This window comes from Gracilinanus agilis, chromosome 4 (assembly GCF_016433145.1).
Source record: "Gracilinanus agilis isolate LMUSP501 chromosome 4, AgileGrace, whole genome shotgun sequence".
NCBI classification, from domain to species: domain Eukaryota; kingdom Metazoa; phylum Chordata; class Mammalia; order Didelphimorphia; family Didelphidae; genus Gracilinanus; species Gracilinanus agilis.
In genome coordinates, this window is record NC_058133.1 from 194,101,422 (window position 1) to 194,119,969 (window position 18,548).

Here is an 18,548-nt window from a genome sequence, read left to right on the forward strand (position 1 = left end):
GGGGGGGGGGTGTTGGCTTTCCAGTCTGTATGAAGTATATGTTGGAGGTTGGAAGGGATTACTATAATCAAGTGACATTTCCCTTCAGCATACTGTATCTAAAACCAGAACCAACCTATGAACAAATTCTTATAAGTCCTAGCTGTGTCAAAATTGATACAATTGAAATAGTTGCCAATGGTACCTGACTTTTCAGTTAGGGCCAGGGCATGAGAGGTTAGGTGGCAGTTGGAAGCTTCCTCCTTTGGGATCTGGAAGAATGTAGGTTGGTTAGTCCTCACAGTATGCTACCATCTGATTATTTTTTTTTTTAAGCCATGTCCATGCTTTCTTCTAAGGGCCCTAGGAAGTCTTTTAAAGAGATCCCAGAAGAAAACTGCCCCAAACGTTTCTCCCACAGCAGCTTCTCTTGCCTACCGACACTGTTCTCAAACCCACACAACTGCTGCTCATGTACATGTAGGTGTGTCTCTACACACGTATGTGTTTCTTATCTTGGCCCTGATTTCTTGGCCCCTGAAATAATGCTTGTTACTCTTACTTTTTAAGGCACTGGAAGATGAGAAAATAAAGTCTTAACAAGCCGTACTTTCAAGAGCTAACTGGCATGATTTGACCAGTTATACTTTCTAAAATAAAGATTTGAGTTGTTTTCTTTCCTAGTGCTATATAACACTGTAATGAGCAAAACTTTTGCTGCTATTTTCCTGGGTTTGTGTATTAGGATGTTATTCCTCTCTCCCAAACCCTTCTCCCCATGCCCATAGCCAACACTCCCCCCACCCAAAAATAAGTTCTTTTATGTGTCACTTGGCTGTTACTTTCTAAGTGACCAGAGGGGCTTGATGAGGAGAGGTAAGCCTGAAGTCTTTTCCTCTGTTGATTTTTCAATGAAACACTAACCTCTTATCCTTTTTGAGCCAACTGGCATGTTTACAAGACCTAACTAAAGCAGCTTCTTGAAGTCTCCTGCCCTGAGGAAAACATGTCCAAGCTAGCCCCTACTTCCTCCTTTAATGAGCTCCAGAAGGGATAGCAAGTGAGAGAGGAGGATGTCAGTGGTTGTCAGCCTATCTATTATCATACCACATATAACTTCCCAAAGACAGCTATGGCTTTATTTTCTCTCTTCCTGGAGGTTGTTCCTAAAAAGCCTGGCAACTCTGCACTTAGCCAACTAGTCTGTTCACCTTTGCCCATTTTACAATGTCCCCAAGAGCCATAGACTGAGAGGCCTTTCTTCTTGTGCAGGGCCCAGAGGCCTATGAAATTCTGCTGGGGGAGAGCCTCTGGGGGCAAAAGGTGGACAAATGGTGCTGTTGGAAGGTAGTTCATCTTCACCATACAATGTTATGTTTCAGTACCTCCTTCCACCACTACCACCCCCACAAACATACCCTTCATTCCCTCATTGGAGGGAAACAGAGCAAGTCCCAATGGCATATTCAGATTCCAAACATTCCTACCACCTGAAATTCCACAGACTCCTTTACCCAGAGTGGTTTTTCACGTGCTGAGATTTGCTGCCGAATTAATTATATTTCTCCTCCAGGTACATTCACAAAGCTTTCTTAACCAGTTGTTTGAGGCTGCCATGATTCCCAAAATGATAACTTTTCTTAATACAAGATTCCTTTAGCTGTGCACATGGCTGTGTTTCTTTCCTCCCAATTATTTCGAGGTTGAGGGTTGGGGGGAGGGCTATTTAAAAAAAAAAAAAAGGAAAAGAAAAGAAAATCCAGGGTTTGCAATAGAGTATTTCTTTTGCTTTCATCTGATGAAATCTTTGGATTTCAAAAAAAGGAAAAAAAAGGTTTTTTATATATAAATATATATATATATATATAAAGTAAATTGTTATGTAACTATTATTGTTTCATGTATGTTCTAATTTTGTTTTATGATGTAATTAAAAGGAAATAAGCTGTGAAGACTTTTCATTTTGCTTCGGAAATGACCTGACTGACTAGTGGTTCCTGATTTCCAGGGGCTTTAGAAGTAGGAAGGTAGAGGAGGCTGAGTGACTGGCTCAAGTACTTTTTGGCCTTTATTCATTTAAGTTCTGAGACTGACTTTCATGGATTTATTACTCAGGGAATGGATAATCCAACAATTCTTGTTCTAACTAATAAATAACTAAACCAAAAAATAAAAGAGCTCCTTTTCCTAGTCTTCTCCCAAAGGGTTTATGGGTAGTGAAAATTAGGAACAGATCATAGGAGCAGATTGGAAGAGCAGCAAGAGCAAAGCCTTCCTCCCTCCACACTCTCCCCTGTAAAACTCACTGCCCTTAGGTGGGAAAATGTATTTATTCTTGTCTGGCTGTTACAGAAGGAGGGGAAGGGAAAGTTTGGCCTGCAAATCCAGTCCAAGTCCTCCCTTCCCATCTTAGTATTCTCATCTGTTTCAGTGTTTTCCCATAGAATGGGGAAGATTTCTAACCCTCAGAGGTAGTGGGGCAGGGGAAGTAGGGCTTGACTTTTGAGTCAGAAGACAAGTTCAGGTCCCAGTTCTGACATTTATGACCTTTGGATAATTAACTTTACCATTTTGGGCCTCTGTTTCCTCATCAATTGGTTTGGACCAGATCTAACAGTGGTATAAAACTCAAATAGAACTGGATCCCTGTGGGCCACATAATGACTTAGAAAACCACAAATTGGTACTTCCCATGTTGTATTTTTATTTATTTTAAACATTTTCCAATTACACTTTAATCTGGTTCAGGCAACATTGCCTGGGGGATGAGGGCAAGTTTTGCCACCTTTGGGCTAGATGACCTTTCAGCACTGAATCTATAAACAAAAACCAGTGGATTTCCACTCTCTTTCCCCTATCAATGGCCACATTTGCTTGACTGACTTCTAACCCAAAGTAGGCAGCCAGCCAGCCACCCAGCCATCTGATAGGGGCCTAGACTGGATCTCAAGGAAGTCTGATTAGAGGTTATAGAATCATAGATTTGGCTAACTGCCTCATTCTACAAAAGCAACTGGGTTAATGGCAAGGCTGAGACTAGGACTCATTGTCTTCTTTCCCTATGTCATACCTTCCTGAGTATTATTAAGCCCGAAGCAAATTCTTTAGTGTCTCTGTAAAGAATTGCCCAAATTCTTTTAGAATCCAAAGTTTTAAAATCCAGTCATTTGAATGTTGCCAGCCAGTGAGGAGTGAAAGCTAGTTTTACTTGCACATGCAAAAAAAACAAAGGAATTGTTAAGGATGCTTTCTGCTCAGAACCAAGGGATTAGGAATGGGGTTCTCCTTGGCCTGGTTCTAAAGTGTGATAGCATGCTGAAATACTAGCCACAAAGGCTGATGACAGAATCAATCAAACCTTAAGATTCGTGTTGGCACCTTGAAATATTTGAAAAAGTCACCCGCCACAAAGCCAGTATAAAAAAATAAAGGTTTCTTTGGGTTGTTTTTGGTTTTTTAATGGACTTAGAAGAAAAAAAAGTGTAGGGCACAGAACAAGCTTAAATGTGAGAAGGCCAGTTATTGAGCACATACAGTGATTTTGATGGGCAGTCTCCTTCACATGAGGATTTGAGATAGACGATGGGAAGACTAATCCACAGGGTAATCCTCCTTCAGGTATCCTGTGTACAGCCTAGATAATGCCAAACCTTTGAGCCTAGGACTCTGCGCACCTCCCAAGTTGACCCTGTTCTCCAGGAAAGAAGGAGCAGAAGCCAGTGTGGCAGCTACTTGACACAAGCACCAGTCTCAAGTATTTGGGGATTTTAACTGATTTTCTGGTCACTGTTAGGATTTGATGTAGCTTGTGTCTCCAATGCTTTGTTTTTCCTGGTCTTGACTGGAAAGTCTATTGAAAGCCTAACTCAGAAACAAATGGTAGCCGTCTGGATTCTGTACTGGAAATAAATAGTAAAGGGGTGCAACTTTCAAATCAGTACCCTTGTCCCCACAATCAGTCCACTGCCCAACCCCATAGACCAAATGATAGCCCTGGACACAAGATTATAGAAATGAACCCGATACCACTTTCATTGATCTTTCTCCTCCCGCCTCCAGGAAGCCCTCCTTTAGCACTAAAGCACACAGTAACTTAGGACCTAATTTACTTAATGGCTGAACTGTATGACCATGGTTAAGTTATGAACCTCTCAGACCCTTAGTTTCCTTGGCCATAAAATGGATATAATTCTTGCACTACCTAGTTCACAGGATCTACAGTGCTCTCCTCTTCCTCTGAGCTCCTCAAAAAAAGTTTTAATCTTTTTTGTGTTTGACATAACCTTCAAATCTGGTCAAGTCTGTGGACCCTTTTCAGAGTAATGTTTTTAAATGCATAAAATACATAAAATTACAGAGGAAACGAATGACCAAAAAAGTTCAAAGTTTATGACCCCAGGTTAAGAATTCCCATTCTAGAGTATGTTCTGCAATGAGTCCTTTGGCACTCTTATAATTGTTTTATGTCGTTAGTACTCTTCCCTAGTCTTCCGTAGTCTAGAGAGCAGCAAAGTTCTTCCTGGTTCTATCATCAGTTCTGTCTACCACACCACCCTAACCTTATGTTTCTGTTGTTTCTCTCTGCCCCTATACCTCAAATACAATAAGCATTTATTTAAATGTTTAGGATATATCCAGAGCATAACCATTTCCTCTTTAACTCTCAATCTCTTAGCCAGCCTGTCCCCTCAGTGCGCCTACCTTTCTTCACCACAGCCACAAAATAAGATTCATCCATCAGATTCTGGACGACCTGCAGAGGGTGTCCAGTAAACAAAAGGAAAATTGGTTTGCATTGTCTACTTCACCTTACTCCCAAGTTAGGACAAATCAAGACAAAACTTCAGCATAAGGGAATCTGGATCAGAGGGGAAATGCCCAAATCTTAGAGTGAGAGAAACCAGGATGGGAGACTGAAGGATCCATGAGGGTACCTTAACACCTAAAAGAGGCAGGTACTCACACTCCTGAGGAAAGGTATGGCAGTAGAAGAAATGAAGCAATGATCCTCCTACCAGGTCACTGATGAGTACGTGGATGCCAGTAGGACCTTGGCGAAAGAGACGGTAGATTTGATTGGCTGGGAGAGACAGGAGTTCAGCCAGTTTTCCAGTCAGTTCAGCAGTGCTGAGCTCCTCCAGATATACCTGCTGGTAAGACCCTAGAGGCAGGGTAATGAGGGGATAAGTGATCCAAGGCCCAAAGAAGGGCAAGACTAGGGAGTTTGGACAGTAATCTGAGATTAGATCAAGAAAAGCAGAAACAGTTTGAGGGGGCTCGAGAAGGAAACATAGGCACTGGTCCCTACTACTCCATGTAGAGTGATCAGAAAAGAAATTGTAAGAATTCTAACTTGGAAGACCCAGTCCCTACCCTCAAGGAGCTTCCATTTTAATAGGAGTACAGTATATTCCCCCATACTACAAATGAGAGTTAAATTACATAGCAGGATGTTAGAAGAACTATAATTATATATTGGAATCAAACCAGTGGATCAGGAAAGACTGCCTAGAGCAGCAATGGCACACAGAGGAGCTGCTCAGTTCCCCCTCTCCACAGTGCCCAACAACATTTTCTGTATGTCCTGCCCCTCTGTCCAGCTGCCAAAAGCAAGCACTTCCTCCACTTTGGGGTAATAATGCGGGGGACTCACAGGCAGCTCAAAGTTGCAGTTTAGGTACACAGGCTCAAAAATGTTCAGCAGCACTGGCCTAGAGTGCTTTGATTTGAGCTTGGGAGAAAAAAGGAATCAGATTTTTTTTTTAACCCTTTTTTAGTAACAACTCTTAAGAAGGGAAAGGGCTAGACAAATGATAATGAGTAACTTGTCCAGGGCCACAGCCAGGAAATATCTGAGGTCAGATTTGAACTCTGGCCTGGCAATCTATTCATTGTTATACCCAGTTGCCCCAAAACTTTGACTTTTTAAGAAATAAAGACACCTGAGGTTCTTGATGAGGCTCCCAGCAAACTAACATTGGGCCCCAGTGAGGACAAACTGAGTATTGTTAAAACTCTAGTCCCATTCCCATCCTATAAGCAATAGGAAGGGATTCCATGCCAGACATTCCACCAGGTTGGGAGAAAAAGGCAATGGAAATGGCATTTGTACCTGAATCTGGATTCCGTGGGGTCTCATTTCCTGGCTTCAGGGCCTCTGGAGACACATACAAGGTAAGCCGAGGACGAATGGGCCTGAGCCAGAGAAAGAAACTGTTAACCTCTCCCTTCCCTACAGACATCTCCCACCCTCTTCAAGTAGAAACTATAGGTGATAATCTTCATGGCTCCCAAAGGCACTCTACAGGTTTCAAGCTAGGACCAGCAGTAACTAACCTAACAGGTAACAGTGAGAGAGAAGGGGGTTCAACTTTCCACCCCTACCTTAAGACTCAGTAATTGCTAATTTGATGCCTTACTTTCATCAGTCAACATGTCTGTTGTGGGCCAAGCACTACTAAACACTCACCAGTCTAATGGAGGCCACATGCAAACTATGTTAACTTTGTTACAAAATTGGAGATAATCAACAGAGGGAAGGCACTAACATTAAGGGTCTTTCTGCAGAAGGCGAGACTAGCTTGAGATTTGAAGGGAGGAGGGGATGGTGAGGGAGAAGCCCAGCAAGCTTTGAGGAACCCAAGAAGTGGGCAGTATAAGGTTTAGTACCTGGCCTTCAGGGTATTGGAGAGACGGATTCCATCAGCTGCTCCGCAGATCTGGATGAGGTCCTGGCGAGAAAGTTTGAGCAGATCTGCACCTATGAAAGTAGGGAGGGATAGGAAACATGGAGGTGGGAGGGGAGGTGACAGGGAAGGCCCTGGATGTCAGAAACACTTGTCTGTTGGATGCCCTGGCATAGAATCTCAAATTCTAATGTTAAAGATTCTTTCTTTCTTTTTAAACCCTTACCTTCCGTCTTAAGAGTCAATACCGTGTATTGGCTCCAAGGCAGAAGAGTGGTAAGGGTAGGCAATGGGGGTCAAGTGACTTGCCCAGGGTCACACAGTTGGGAAGTGTCTGAGGCCAGATTTGAACCTAGGACCTCCCGTCTCTAGACCTGGCTCTCATCCACTGAGCTACCCAGCTGCCCCCCTAAAGATTCATTCTTAAAGTTAAGCATTATTTCCTTGAGGCAGGCCCTTTGTTTTTGTATCTACAATGCTTGGCACTTAGGAGTTGCTTAATATTTGTGGAATTGGGTCTAGATGGATTTTCCATTTCTGGGAGTCCTATCAGTTCCCCCTAGAAGAGTGGGTATAAGCCTTATCAGTGGACCAGTGATTTCCTAACTGTAGGGAACTCCCACCCATGCAGGTCATTATCTGCTCTCAGTCTTAGAAAGTTACTTAGAATACTGAGCATATAGGAGAATTATCTTGGCCTACACACAGCCAGTATGTCGTGATACAATTTAAACTCAACAAGCACTCATTTCTATTATGTACTAGGCACAGGGCTAAGTACTGCAGAGGCAAAAAGGAGTTCCTGTCCTCAAGCAGCTCAGTCTAATGAGCCTGCCTGACTGAATTCAACCCAACTCCGAACAGTAGTCACCACCTAATACATGTTTGCAGTGATTTCCTTAGAGCATGACTCCAGAACAGTATAATATGGTGTGTTTCCTGTAAAATTGATCATTGAATTAAAGACTAAGAAGTCTCCAATGAATACTTTGCTGTGAAGAGAGAATTCTGCGTAGTTGTTAGTGTAGGCAGCCAGGTGGCCCAGGGTTTATAAAACTTTGGACCTGCGTTCAAGCCTGGTCTCAGACATTAAGGAAGGCCAGAGTCCCAGGGAATTCAATTCAAGCACACACAGGAAGCCTCTTCATTTCTTGGGCCCTCCTGCACCTTTCTTCCCCCATAAGTAGATGGGAGGGAGAGAGCAGATTCTCATGGGTGGCAGGACTGAAAAGTTTAGTAAGGATTTAAGGGCTTCACAGTGGTGGAGTGGATGCCATGTTGGCGAAGGCATGGTACGAGCACTAGGGTGGCACGAAGGAGGCTGCTCTGTTCCCCTTCCCTGCAATGCTGCATATATTTTTCACAGGTCCAGCCCCCCAGTGCAGGCATTAACTCCCTTCACTCTGGGGGGTTGGGGAGCTCAGGCAGCTTGAAGGTGCACTTTGGGTACACAAGCTCTAAAAGGTTTGCCAGCTCTCCGATAGGGGTTAGGATGACCTGAATATAAATCCTGGATCAGACTTTATACCTGTATAACCCTGGACAAAGTCACAGCTGCTCAGCTTTAGTTTTCCTTATTTATAAAATGGGAATAATACCGGCACCTAGATATCATATGAGACAAGGAAAGTGTTTTGCCAACCTTGCAGCTATCTATATAGCTGCTAAGGAACGACTGTTCATATTCTAAACCAGGAAGAAAAAGAGTTTCCATTCCCAACTCTTCCGGGAGACAGCCTCACCATTGAAGTTGACCAACATCTTACAGTAGCCAGAGAATCGATGACGGTGTAACCATTGCTGTGTCTCTGAGATGGAAGCCCCTGGGCTGAGAGTCTGAGAAGGGGGAAGGGGGGGGGGGACTTATTTTAGTGAGCAGTAGTGAAGACCTTGAGGAAAGATGCCGTGGGCAGATCCTTGCACCTGGCACCTGATTGGAGCATGGTAGGGCAAGCAGTGTTGGAGTGACAAGCGAAGCTGGAAGGGTAGGTTGGGAAAGGACCGGAATACCAGGCTAAAGACTTCAGGTTTGGTTTTGTAGGCTGAGGCTTGGTCCCGTCTGTCTGTCTCTCTGCCTCCCTCCATTCCCAACCCCCCCACTCACCCCCCAGTGCTCCCTCTGGAACTAAATGGGGACCATCAGCTTACACTGCCTGCCTCTTGGCAAATCTTTCAAAGTGCTATAGAGAGGTATGTGAGGGATTAGCAACATTCCTGCCCAAGATTTCGGGTCGGTGCCAAGCATGGCCGCCAGAGGGCAGGCGACACCGCTGAGAGAGGGGATTAGACAGCATTTACCTCAGCGGGGCTGTCCACTGAGCTGTCCAGGGAGAAGGGTGGGGAGGAACAGATCCTAGAGGAGAGAGCAGACAAGACTTGGAGGGCCGGGCCTCTGTGCCCCCATCACCTTGGGTATGAAGAGCTTATTGATCTTCTTGGCAGACTGGAAGCACTCAGAGGAGAGAGCCCAGGCCCACTCCCCCAGCCCCAGCAAAATGTGCTCAGTCACTTTTCTTTGGGATGAATGAATGTCATTTTCCTCCCCCTTACCCTTACACCTCAGAGGGACGAAAGAAGGGGATGGCATAGAAATAGGTGCTTGCTACCCTCCCTGTTTCCACTCACCTCTCTGGGGTCAGGAACTTGAAAGAATGGGGAGAAGTCAAGCCAGGAGGGCTGGGAGAGCCATGAAGAACAGTGGAGGTCTCGGGCCATGGTGAACACTGGGGGAAAAGGATTAGGGAAATTTAGAGGACCTTTGAATTGGGGTTTTGGAAAGGAGAGGGACCCCTCCCAGCTCTGCTGCCCTCAGGGGCCCAGGTGTCCATGTTGGGCCCAGTTCCCTACCAGAACTGGGGCGGGGCAGAAATGGCTACCTGGAGAACCCTGTCCAGAGCTAAGCATTTTCCTTTGGAAGCTGCAGAAACAGTCCTCAAGTTCAAAGATTAATATGGGGGTGGGGGGAACAGTTGGGTAGCTCAGTGGATTGAGAGGTGGTCCTAGGTTCAAATTAGCCTCAGACACTTCTAGCTGTGTGTCCCTGGGCAAGTCACTTGACCCCCATTGCCTAGCCCTTACAGCTCTTCTGCCTTGGAACTGATACACAGTATTGATTCTAAGATGGAGGGTAAGGATTAAAAAAAAAAAAAAAAGATTAATATGGCTCCAGGCACAGTGTCTCATTTCTTCTAGACCCCTCTGTCCCAGAGAAACTGGGGCTTTCTTGCTTCCCTCCACCTGTCCTCTCCATTTTTTTTCTCCTCAAGAAACATGAATTATTATACTTGCCTCCTCTGCTATATGGACTTCAAACTGCACGAATTGAGATGCAATGAGGAAAGCTTTTAAAAGGAAAAAATCTTCCCCCCCCCCCGCCCAAGTATCTCCCTGCCCTATGCTTCCACCTCCCACCCCACCCCTCAGTGGATGTGTAGCTCTAGAGTCATGAGCTGAGTTAGATTAGGGTTTTCTCTGACATGCTATGTAACCTGGGAAAAATAACTGATGCTCTCCAGCAATTTTTAAGTTGTCTGATTTCTCATGACCACATTTGGGGGTTTTCTTGGCAAAGATCCTGGGATGATTTGCCATTTCCTTCTCCAGCTCATTTGACCAATGAGGAAACCAAGGCAAATGGGGTCAAGTGCTCAGGCCCACCCAGCTAATCTGAGGCTGGATTTGAATTCAGGAAGATGAATCTTTGGGCTTGGCACTCCATCCACTTTACCACCTAGCTGCCCAATTGACTCTAGACCTGTTTTTACTTTCCTTTTTTTTTTTTTTAAATTCTGAATTTAAATCTCTCCAAAGAAGAACATTTCTGTGTACACAGCAGAACCCCAAAAGAAGATTCCACAGGAGATCAGAAATATCTATTTCCCATACCACTTGCTTTTCTTTTTAAATAAATTCTACATATTGCTTGCAAAACTATCTTTCTCATCTTTGCTCCCCTCCAAATTTTCTGCCTTTTTCTTGTATATGTTGGTTGGGTTTTGTTTTTTTTAAAACCTTACCTTTTCTCTTAGAATCAATCCAGTGTATTAGGTCTAAGGCAGAAGAGTAGTAAGGGCTAGGCAATGGGGGTTTAGTGACTTGCCCACAATCATTCAGCTAGGAAGTATCTGAGTTCACATTTAAACCCAGGACCTCCCATCTCTGGGCCTGGCTCTCCATCCACTGAGCCACCCAGCTGCCTCCATATGTATTATTTTTCAAAGGTTTCAGTGTGGGCCCTGTTTATCCAACTGCTAATGATGCCCTTTCATCAAGCCAAAGGAGGCCATGGAAGCATTAGATTAAACTTGCAGCCTGGGGAGAGGGGTGGCTCTCACAGCTGTACACACCTCTGTAAAGACAGTGGTCTCATAGGCTGGCTGGTACTTCTCTCTCTCCTGCAGCGGCTGCTTCTCAATCTTCTCTCTGTCTGTTTTCTGCTTCCGATCAGCCCCTTTCGGCTGCAGAGGAGTCCAGGGGAAAGCCTCAGAGTCCCATCTGTAACTCCTCCTGCCCACCCTGCTCTAGGATAACCATTCCACAAATGGGAATGGTGGCAGAGCATTCTGGGAGGGTGAAGAAGGCCACTTCCTCTAGAGGTCTAGTGGGACAGGGAGGCATGGCAGGCCAGAGACCTGAGGAGGAGGGGCCAGTTTCAGGCCCAAATGGATACCTTGAAGACTTTGACGAGGCAGCTGGCTGAGTGCAGATGCTCTACGGTCACTCCCTTGTCACCTGGTTTGAAGGTATCGATCTGGATGCGGAATGGGACCCCCTTCTCCCCGCCGTTCTTCCGAGGGGTGAACTCCGTGCTGATGCAGTTAACCTGAGGTAGAAGAGGAAGGGCATGAAGCGACAAAAGTAGGGACTTGGCCAGGGCTAGACTTCCTCCACCAAGGAGAGCCGAAGAATAGTCGTCTCTTCTGGGAGTTCTCCTAAAATCTGTGAAGTTTAAAAAAAAATAAAATAAATCTGATGAGCGTTTCTAAGTAATGATTTCCTTCGTAGTCCATTTTGTTTTATTTTAGACAGTTGAACATATGATTTGGAGGAGTCCTTCCTCTTCACAGACTACCAAAGGAGCCCATCCTCATCACACACACACACCCAAATGGTTAAGGCTGGCCTCTCCTGTTCTCCCTCTTGGGATACTCTCCCTGCTCTCATATCCACCTCAGGATTTTGTCTCTGGAAAGGATATTGGTGGTCTTGAAGCCCAAACTTAGTTATGGCAGCTAAGGTTCAAATTGGCCTCGGGTGACCCTGAGTAAGAAACTTAACCTCTGCCTTAGTTTTCTCCTCTGTAAAATGGGGATAAGGGGGGCAGCAGGGTGGCTCAGTGAATGGAGAGTCAGGCCCAGAGATGGAAGGTCCTGTTTTCAAGTTTGGCCTCAGACACTTCCCAGCTGTGTGACTCTGGGCAAGTCACTTAACTCCCATTGCCTGAACCTTACTGCTCTTCTGCCTTAGGACCAAATCCTAGTATTGATTCTAAGATGGAAGGTAAGGGTTTTAAAAAAAATAATAAAATAGTGTTGTGAGGATCAAATGAGATAATAGACTATTCATTTTACAGAAAGAAACTGGGGCTTAGGGAGTTAATTGCCCAAGGTCCTACTAGTATAAGTGTCAGAGATAGGATGTGAACCCAGAACCTCTGATTATGGCATTAATGATTTTTCTACCTTGCCATACTGTTATTTCCCCAGGCTATTCAACAGTTAGCAACCCTAGAACCCAATTTAGCCTTTTATACCATTTCATCTTCCTTCTTGCCCCTTTCCTGGTCCTTAGCTAAACGCATTAGCATAACCATCTAGTCAGAGTACCCTGCTTCTCTGGGCCACCTTGAAGCCTCCCTGGAGCCACCAAGTACCTCTGAGCTCCTCCAGCACCATTCATCTGCCAGGTTTCACATGCTTTCTGCCATTGTTTTTAGTGTGTCGGCATCTCACCGTACCCCATCCCACCACCCAGCCAGGCAGCAACCAGAGGGCAAGAATGGTATCTGCTGTGCCCTAACCCTGACCTGCAAAAAGAGAGATGTCCTCTTGGCAGGATCCCAGAGAAACTCCACCGTGTTAAGGAGTGAGGGCAGTACCTGGGGCTCCACCACCCCCACTGATAGGGGCACGTCTGTAGGACAGGGGGAAGGGGGTAGACAAGCACCAGAATTAAGCCTGGACACAAGAGGGGCAGCAGGAAGCAACAGCACCCTGAAAGCCTCCCGCCTCCCCGAGTAGGGCAGGATCCAAAGAAGTCCCATGAAGGCTTCCCACCTTCCTTTCCAGCCCCTCCATTCCCCTCACCAATATCCAGTATCCTGTCCCCCGGACGACTCCATCGCCAGCCCTCCAGCTGTTGTTGCTCAGTGTACTGCAGGCGTCGGTCGTGGAAAACCACACGTACCACACTCTGTGGACACCAGACCCCCAGCTCAGAAAAAGCCCTGGGAATTCCACAGCCCAACCTCCTTAGAACCTTCCGTTCTCTCCTTTGGATTCAAATCATGCCTCTCCCACCCACCCAGCCCCAAGACTGTCCTCCAGGGATAGAAAGTCTCCCTCATCATTTGCCTGGGAGCCAGTGCGTGCATTGGCAGACATAGAGTGGTCATAGCTGTGCCTCTCGGTCAGACAGAGCGCTCTACGGGATAGGCTTCATTTTACAGATAAGGAAACCGAGGCTTGGCAGCAGTAAGTGACTCCCTGGTTCCGTCACTCGTGAGTGGTTTGAAGCCTAGGCTTTCTGATCTTAAGCCCAGTATTCCCGCCACCATTCCGTCTATGCTGCCCCCGAAGTATGGTGCCCAGTGCCCAAGATGGCAGTGGAGTGAGGGAGGAACACTGGGAAAGGCTGTTTCCTGGCTAGCAGGGAGAATAGTTTTCAGCTGGTACTTGATTTAGATGGAGATCCAGGGGTGAGGAGAAGAGATACCTTCAGCAGGCGAGGCCACTGGGAAACATCACCCAGTTTGGGGTTACAGAGCATCCGGACCTCGTAGGATTGCCCTGGAAGAGAGGAGTCATGCATGCCTGAAGCAGGGAAAGCCGTCTGAAGAATGGAGAGGATCCCCTCCGCTCCCCTTGCCCCCGAACCCTCTTCTGGGCATCTGAGGTGGACCCAAGTCTGTCACCTCCCTGGAGCTCAAGGCCTCCATCTGTCCTCATCGACTCCCCAGCCCCAACCCTGCTCATACCGATGTTTTAAGGGTCCATGTTGGGGAGTTCTGAATCACTGAGAGACTAAATGAGCGGCCCAGAGTCAGAGCCAATATTTATCAAAGGGTAAAATCTGATTTTCAGTCCAGTTTTCTGACCCCAAGGCTGACTATTCCCTATCAATGTATTAATGATAATGATAATGATAATTCAAAAGCAGCTGGGTGGCTCAGTGGAGAGAGAGCCAGTCTTAGGGATGGGAGGTCCTGAGTTCAAATCTGATCTCCAACACTTCCTAACTGGATGATCCTGGGCAGGTCACTTAGCCCATTGCCTAGCCCTTGCCACTCTCTCCTGCCTGGGAACCAATACATAGTATTGATTCTAACCCAGAAGATAAGGGATTTAAATAATGATAATTCAAAAACATTAAGTAGCTGCCATACATCGGAGTGCCAGGTACCAAAGACAAAATAACTGACATTTATGTAGTACTTTATACACATCATGCGCATTAACCCTTGTGACAACCTTACAAGGAAAAAAAAAATTAGTTATTAGTCCCATTTTAAAGATGGGAAAACTGAGACTCTCCTGACATCCAAGATCACACAGTAAGTGCCAGGTGTGGGATCCAAGCCTATGTCTTCCAGTTTCCAAATCTAACGTGGCACGACTACACTGCCCTCTAGTAGTCTAGTTTCCAACACCCACGTCTCTGTGTCTGTTGTACCCTGGTTCAGGTAGGTGAGGGTCTCCTCGTGTTGCTTGACCGCGGGAGAGGTGACGGCACAGAGGACATATTGGAAGACAGGACAGTGCATGTCCGAGGCAGAAATGCTGGACGGGTCCTCCTGCTTCAGGTAAGGCAGTGCCAGAGACTCTCTGTTGGGGTGACATATCAGGCTCTTCCCATCGCTTTGCCCCGCGAAGATGAGGTGCCCCTCCTCCAGCTCTCAACTCTGCCTATTCTCCCCAGTTGTGGGCCATTTATGAAGGCTCATTCCTTGTTCTCCCAGTTCCGTCTTCAGACGTCCCCTTTCTCTCCCGAAAGCCCCAGACTCTCCTTCCAGAAGTCTAGCCTGAAGCACCTGTGCCAGTGCCACCCTCTCCCGGCCCTGACCCATCCTGGACTTGGCCAGTTGCCTTCTTAGGATGAGATCAGGTCTTGCCTTTAACCAGGAGGATCTATGAAAGGGGAGGAAGTCTTTAGGAAATGCCTGGAGATCCCCAGAAATCTGATGAAACCTCAGGAGCATTCAGAGGCTCCGCTACCTACCTCCGAATGAGCTCGAAACCCGAGAGGGTGTTTTGTGCCCACCTTTGCCTTGTTCAGTAACCCCAGAGGATGTGCCTTCTTCCCCCAAGAAAGTCCCTCCTCGAAGATCCCCTTCCCCGTCCTCCTCTGCAGATGAGGGGATCTGGGGCCAACAGGGAGCACCCAGAGAAGGCAGGGAGAAAACAGAACAACAGATGCCAGGACTGACCTTGGGGGTTCCAGGTGGTGCCCGGGCAAAAGCCTCTGCCCTCGGCGACAGCTGGAGCACGAGGGACAAAAGACCTGGGGGGCGTTCAAAGAGGCAGAAGCACCTACCTGAGCAGACTGCCAGTGGGACATGGGTACAGCTCCCCCGGGCTGGGCCACACATGTTCTGGTTGGTTGTGCCAGAGTAACATTGTGGGCAAAGGGAGGTCACTGAGTCGGGGAAGGCAATGAGGATGGTGAAGGGAGCTGGAGAGGAGTAGCTACTACAGACGTGCCAGGATGCCCTGGAGGTGGAGGAGAGTTTGTTTTCACTGGGAGGGGCCCCACTTGGGGTCTCTTGCTTTATAGATGCTGGGAAAATAACAGGGTGGGGTGGGGTGGGGCCAAGTCGGAGGGCTCTGTTTGGCTGGTGAGCAGGAGCCGGGACAGGCCAGAGGCAGCTGAGGCTGGGGAGGGGCTGGGAGCCCCTATCCCCAATAATTATTAACCCATAGGGAAGGCTGGATCTGGAGATGAAGAAAACAGGGTTACAGGGACTCTTCCTATACTGTGCCACCTAAAAGCCCCCACCCCTGAACTGATTTTCTTGAAATGCAAATCTATGTCACTTCATCTATTCAATAAACTCCAGTGGCTCCCAATTACCTGCAGGATCAAATGTAAACTCTTCCATCTTTCCTTCCTCCCTTCTGTCTTTCCTTCCTTTCTTCCTTCTTTCTTTCTTTCCTTCCTCCCTGCCTTCTGTCCTTCCATCTTTCCTTCCTTCCTTCCATCTTTCCTTCCATCTTTCCTTCCTCCCTTCCTTCCTTCCTTCCTTCCTTCCTTCCTTCCTTCCTTCCTTCCTTCCTTTCTTCTTTCTTTCTTACCTTTTTTCCTTCCTGTCTATCAATCTATCTACTCTACTTACCTGTTTGTCTATCTGTTTGTCTGTCTGTCTATCTAAATATTCATGCTGTGTCTAGGATTAGATAGTTAAGTTCCTGGGTGGCAAGCTCTGATTTTGTTTTTGTCTTTGTTTCCCCTGGGTTTGTGGCTAAGCCTGGCACAGAGACATGCCCAGGGTCACAGAGCTAGGGTCTGAGGCAAAAGTTGAAAGAGAAAGCAGCATATCCAAAGTGTGTGGGGAGAAGAGGCTGAATTTGAACCCAGAACTTCTGATGTTAAATTCAGCTTTTTTTGACCATGCTTAATAAATGGTTGTTGACCACACTAGAGCAATTAATAATATGGAAATAGGTCTTGATCAATGACACATGAAGAAACCAGTGGAAATGCACATCGGCCATGGGGGGTGGGGGTGGGGGAGAGAGAGCAAGAACATGAATCATGGAACCATGGAAAATTTTTTCTAAAAAATAAAAATAAATAAATTATGAATGGTTATTAATTGATGGCTCAGTCTTGTAACAGCCAGGATATATCAGAGATGGAACTTGAACCCAGGCCCTGAGGATCCTTTCTTTGAAGCTAGCTATTTATTTATCACACACATTCACATGCAGTACATTTAAATACAGAGTGTGTGTGCAAAACACATACACCATACATATATATGCATATAATATATACATACAGGCATCCCTTCCACATTGCAGAGGGTTAGGGGCACAGCACCCTCGATTTTTTGCCCCACCCCCACCCCCCACTGGAGAAGTCTGAATTTTTTCTTTTATGGGGTGTTTACAGTAAAATAAAGTGTGTATATTTATGGTATCAAATGTTGATGTAATACCATACTATTCGGCATATACTTTTTCTGCATTTCTAAGTTTCTAAGCTTTTTCTGTGTTGTCTGCAGCTTTGGCAAAACTCCCGCAAAGTTCCCATTTAGTTTCTTCTTTCGACCCACAATATATGGATGGGGAAGTCGGGCTGTGAGGGGATGCCAGTATATACACAATCTCAAATCCTTAAACCCTCCCTCACATGTACACACTCACCTACAGACACTGTGAACTGACTCTGGAAGTGAGGTCGTAGTTTAGTTACCCCTGAGAAAATAGAGGAGTATTAGGGTTCTTCATGAAGTCAGGGTGGGGGGAACTGCCCCGGGTTCCCTGGCTTGGAGGGGTGAGGGAAGGGAAAGCACCCTTCTCCCATTTTTAAAAGGATAGTCTGGCAAGGAGTTGGAGCGGGGGAACTCCCACCCCCACTCAGGTCACCGTGTCCCCTGCGTAGGGGTGGGGAATGGGGAGGGACCAAGTTTACAGAGCACACAGCCTGCCTTGTTGTGGAAACAGACTGGAGGAGCCTGGGGGGAAAACAGACTGGAGGAGCTGGGGGCTGGCTAGCGACCCTCTCCCAGAGGGATGGTGGTTGGGTAACCCTAGACATGGAGTTCTCAGACCAGGATCAGGATCTCCACAGCAGGGAAGGAGCCGCGAAGCTTGGGGAAGCAGACGGAATTTCTTTTATTGAAGATCTGGCCACTCGTGGGCTCCTCACCCCCTTGTCCATCTTGCATGTCAGCGGAGGAGGTATTTGTGGACAAACACTGGCTCTCCTGGAAGGGGGACCCCCTTTCCTTTTGTTGATATTAAACAGAGTTCTTATCTCTACCCAGAACCTGCCTATTTGGGGTTAAACAGGAGAAGGGCAGGGGAGAGGGATGGGGCAGAGCTGAGAGGGAGCAGGAGGATTGGATGAAAGTAAAACCTCAGCTGAGAGACGCCCCTTCTCCCAGAGGATATAAAAAATGCAGGGAATGAAGGGAGTTTTGAGGATAATCACGCCTCCCTGCTCACCTCAAAGCATTTGTCCTGACGCAAAACCTATTGCCTCAACGCCTCTGCCCACCTCTGAGCAGGGCTCTCCATCCTAGGACGGATGCAGTGGCGCCACTCAATCTCTCCCCAACATTAGTAAATTATGAATACTTTGGTCTGTCTCTGCAACTCTGTCCTGGGAAAGTCTCAGCCTCTCTAAGGTTGATTCCTCTCCAAGTCTGGATCTCATATTCTATAACTGCAAGCTCAGGGAAAGGGTCTCTCTTGGAATATCTCCCAGAGCCCCTAGAAATGCCCAGCCCAGTGCTTTGATAAGGAAAGACCCTCCACCGACATTTATTGATGAAATAACAGGGCAATAGCCTAATTCCTCTCTCCCCCTCTTTTAGTATTGCTCTTCCCCTGTCCAACTAGGAAAGTAAGAGGGGAGCTAGGTGGTACAATGGATAGGGTCTAGAATCGGGAATAATGGAGTTCATATCCTGGCCTTAGACGTCCACTAGCTGTGTGTCCT

General features: G+C 46.6%; 1 protein-coding gene across 9 annotated transcripts; it reads right to left on the bottom strand.

The window, feature by feature from the left end:
• Nucleotides 1–3,299: 3,299 nt before the first annotated feature.
• LOC123243620 (transcription factor CP2-like protein 1) lies at nucleotides 3,300–17,304 on the bottom strand. 9 transcript variants are annotated; one of them, XM_044671639.1, is made up of 15 exons: nucleotides 15,417–15,979; nucleotides 14,556–14,707; nucleotides 13,599–13,672; nucleotides 12,971–13,076; nucleotides 12,691–12,797; nucleotides 11,335–11,487; nucleotides 11,012–11,122; nucleotides 9,291–9,388; nucleotides 8,964–9,018; nucleotides 8,408–8,501; nucleotides 6,649–6,739; nucleotides 6,092–6,174; nucleotides 4,995–5,140; nucleotides 4,681–4,732; nucleotides 3,300–3,873 (listed from the first exon to the last, which is right to left on the bottom strand). In XM_044671639.1, the coding sequence occupies exons 1-15, from the start codon at nucleotides 15,497–15,499 to the stop codon at nucleotides 3,830–3,832; spliced, it is 1,449 nt and encodes a 482-aa protein (XP_044527574.1). In that variant the 5' UTR covers nucleotides 15,500–15,979; the 3' UTR covers nucleotides 3,300–3,829. The 9 variants fall into 9 exon arrangements, 4 of the variants coding, with proteins under 4 accessions (XP_044527574.1, XP_044527575.1, XP_044527577.1 ...); XM_044671640.1 differs by having other exon boundaries at nucleotides 3,300–3,878; XM_044671642.1 differs by having other exon boundaries at nucleotides 4,943–5,140.
• Nucleotides 17,305–18,548: the final 1,244 nt, after the last annotated feature.

Excerpts from the sequence above, each read along its gene's own strand:
- LOC123243620 (XM_044671639.1), bottom strand. The coding sequence starts at position 15,499 with ATGTTACTCTGGCACAACCAACCAGAACATGTGTGGCCCAGCCCGGGG. Across the intron at positions 8,502-8,963 it reads CAGTGGACAGCCCCGCTGAG|ACTCTCAGCCCAGGGGCTTC; the intron begins GTAAATGCTGTC and ends CCCCCTTCTCAG. Across the intron at positions 3,874-4,680 it reads TGTGGCTGTGGTGAAGAAAG|AATCCAGACGGCTACCATTT; the intron begins GTAGGCGCACTG and ends TTTCCAGTACAG.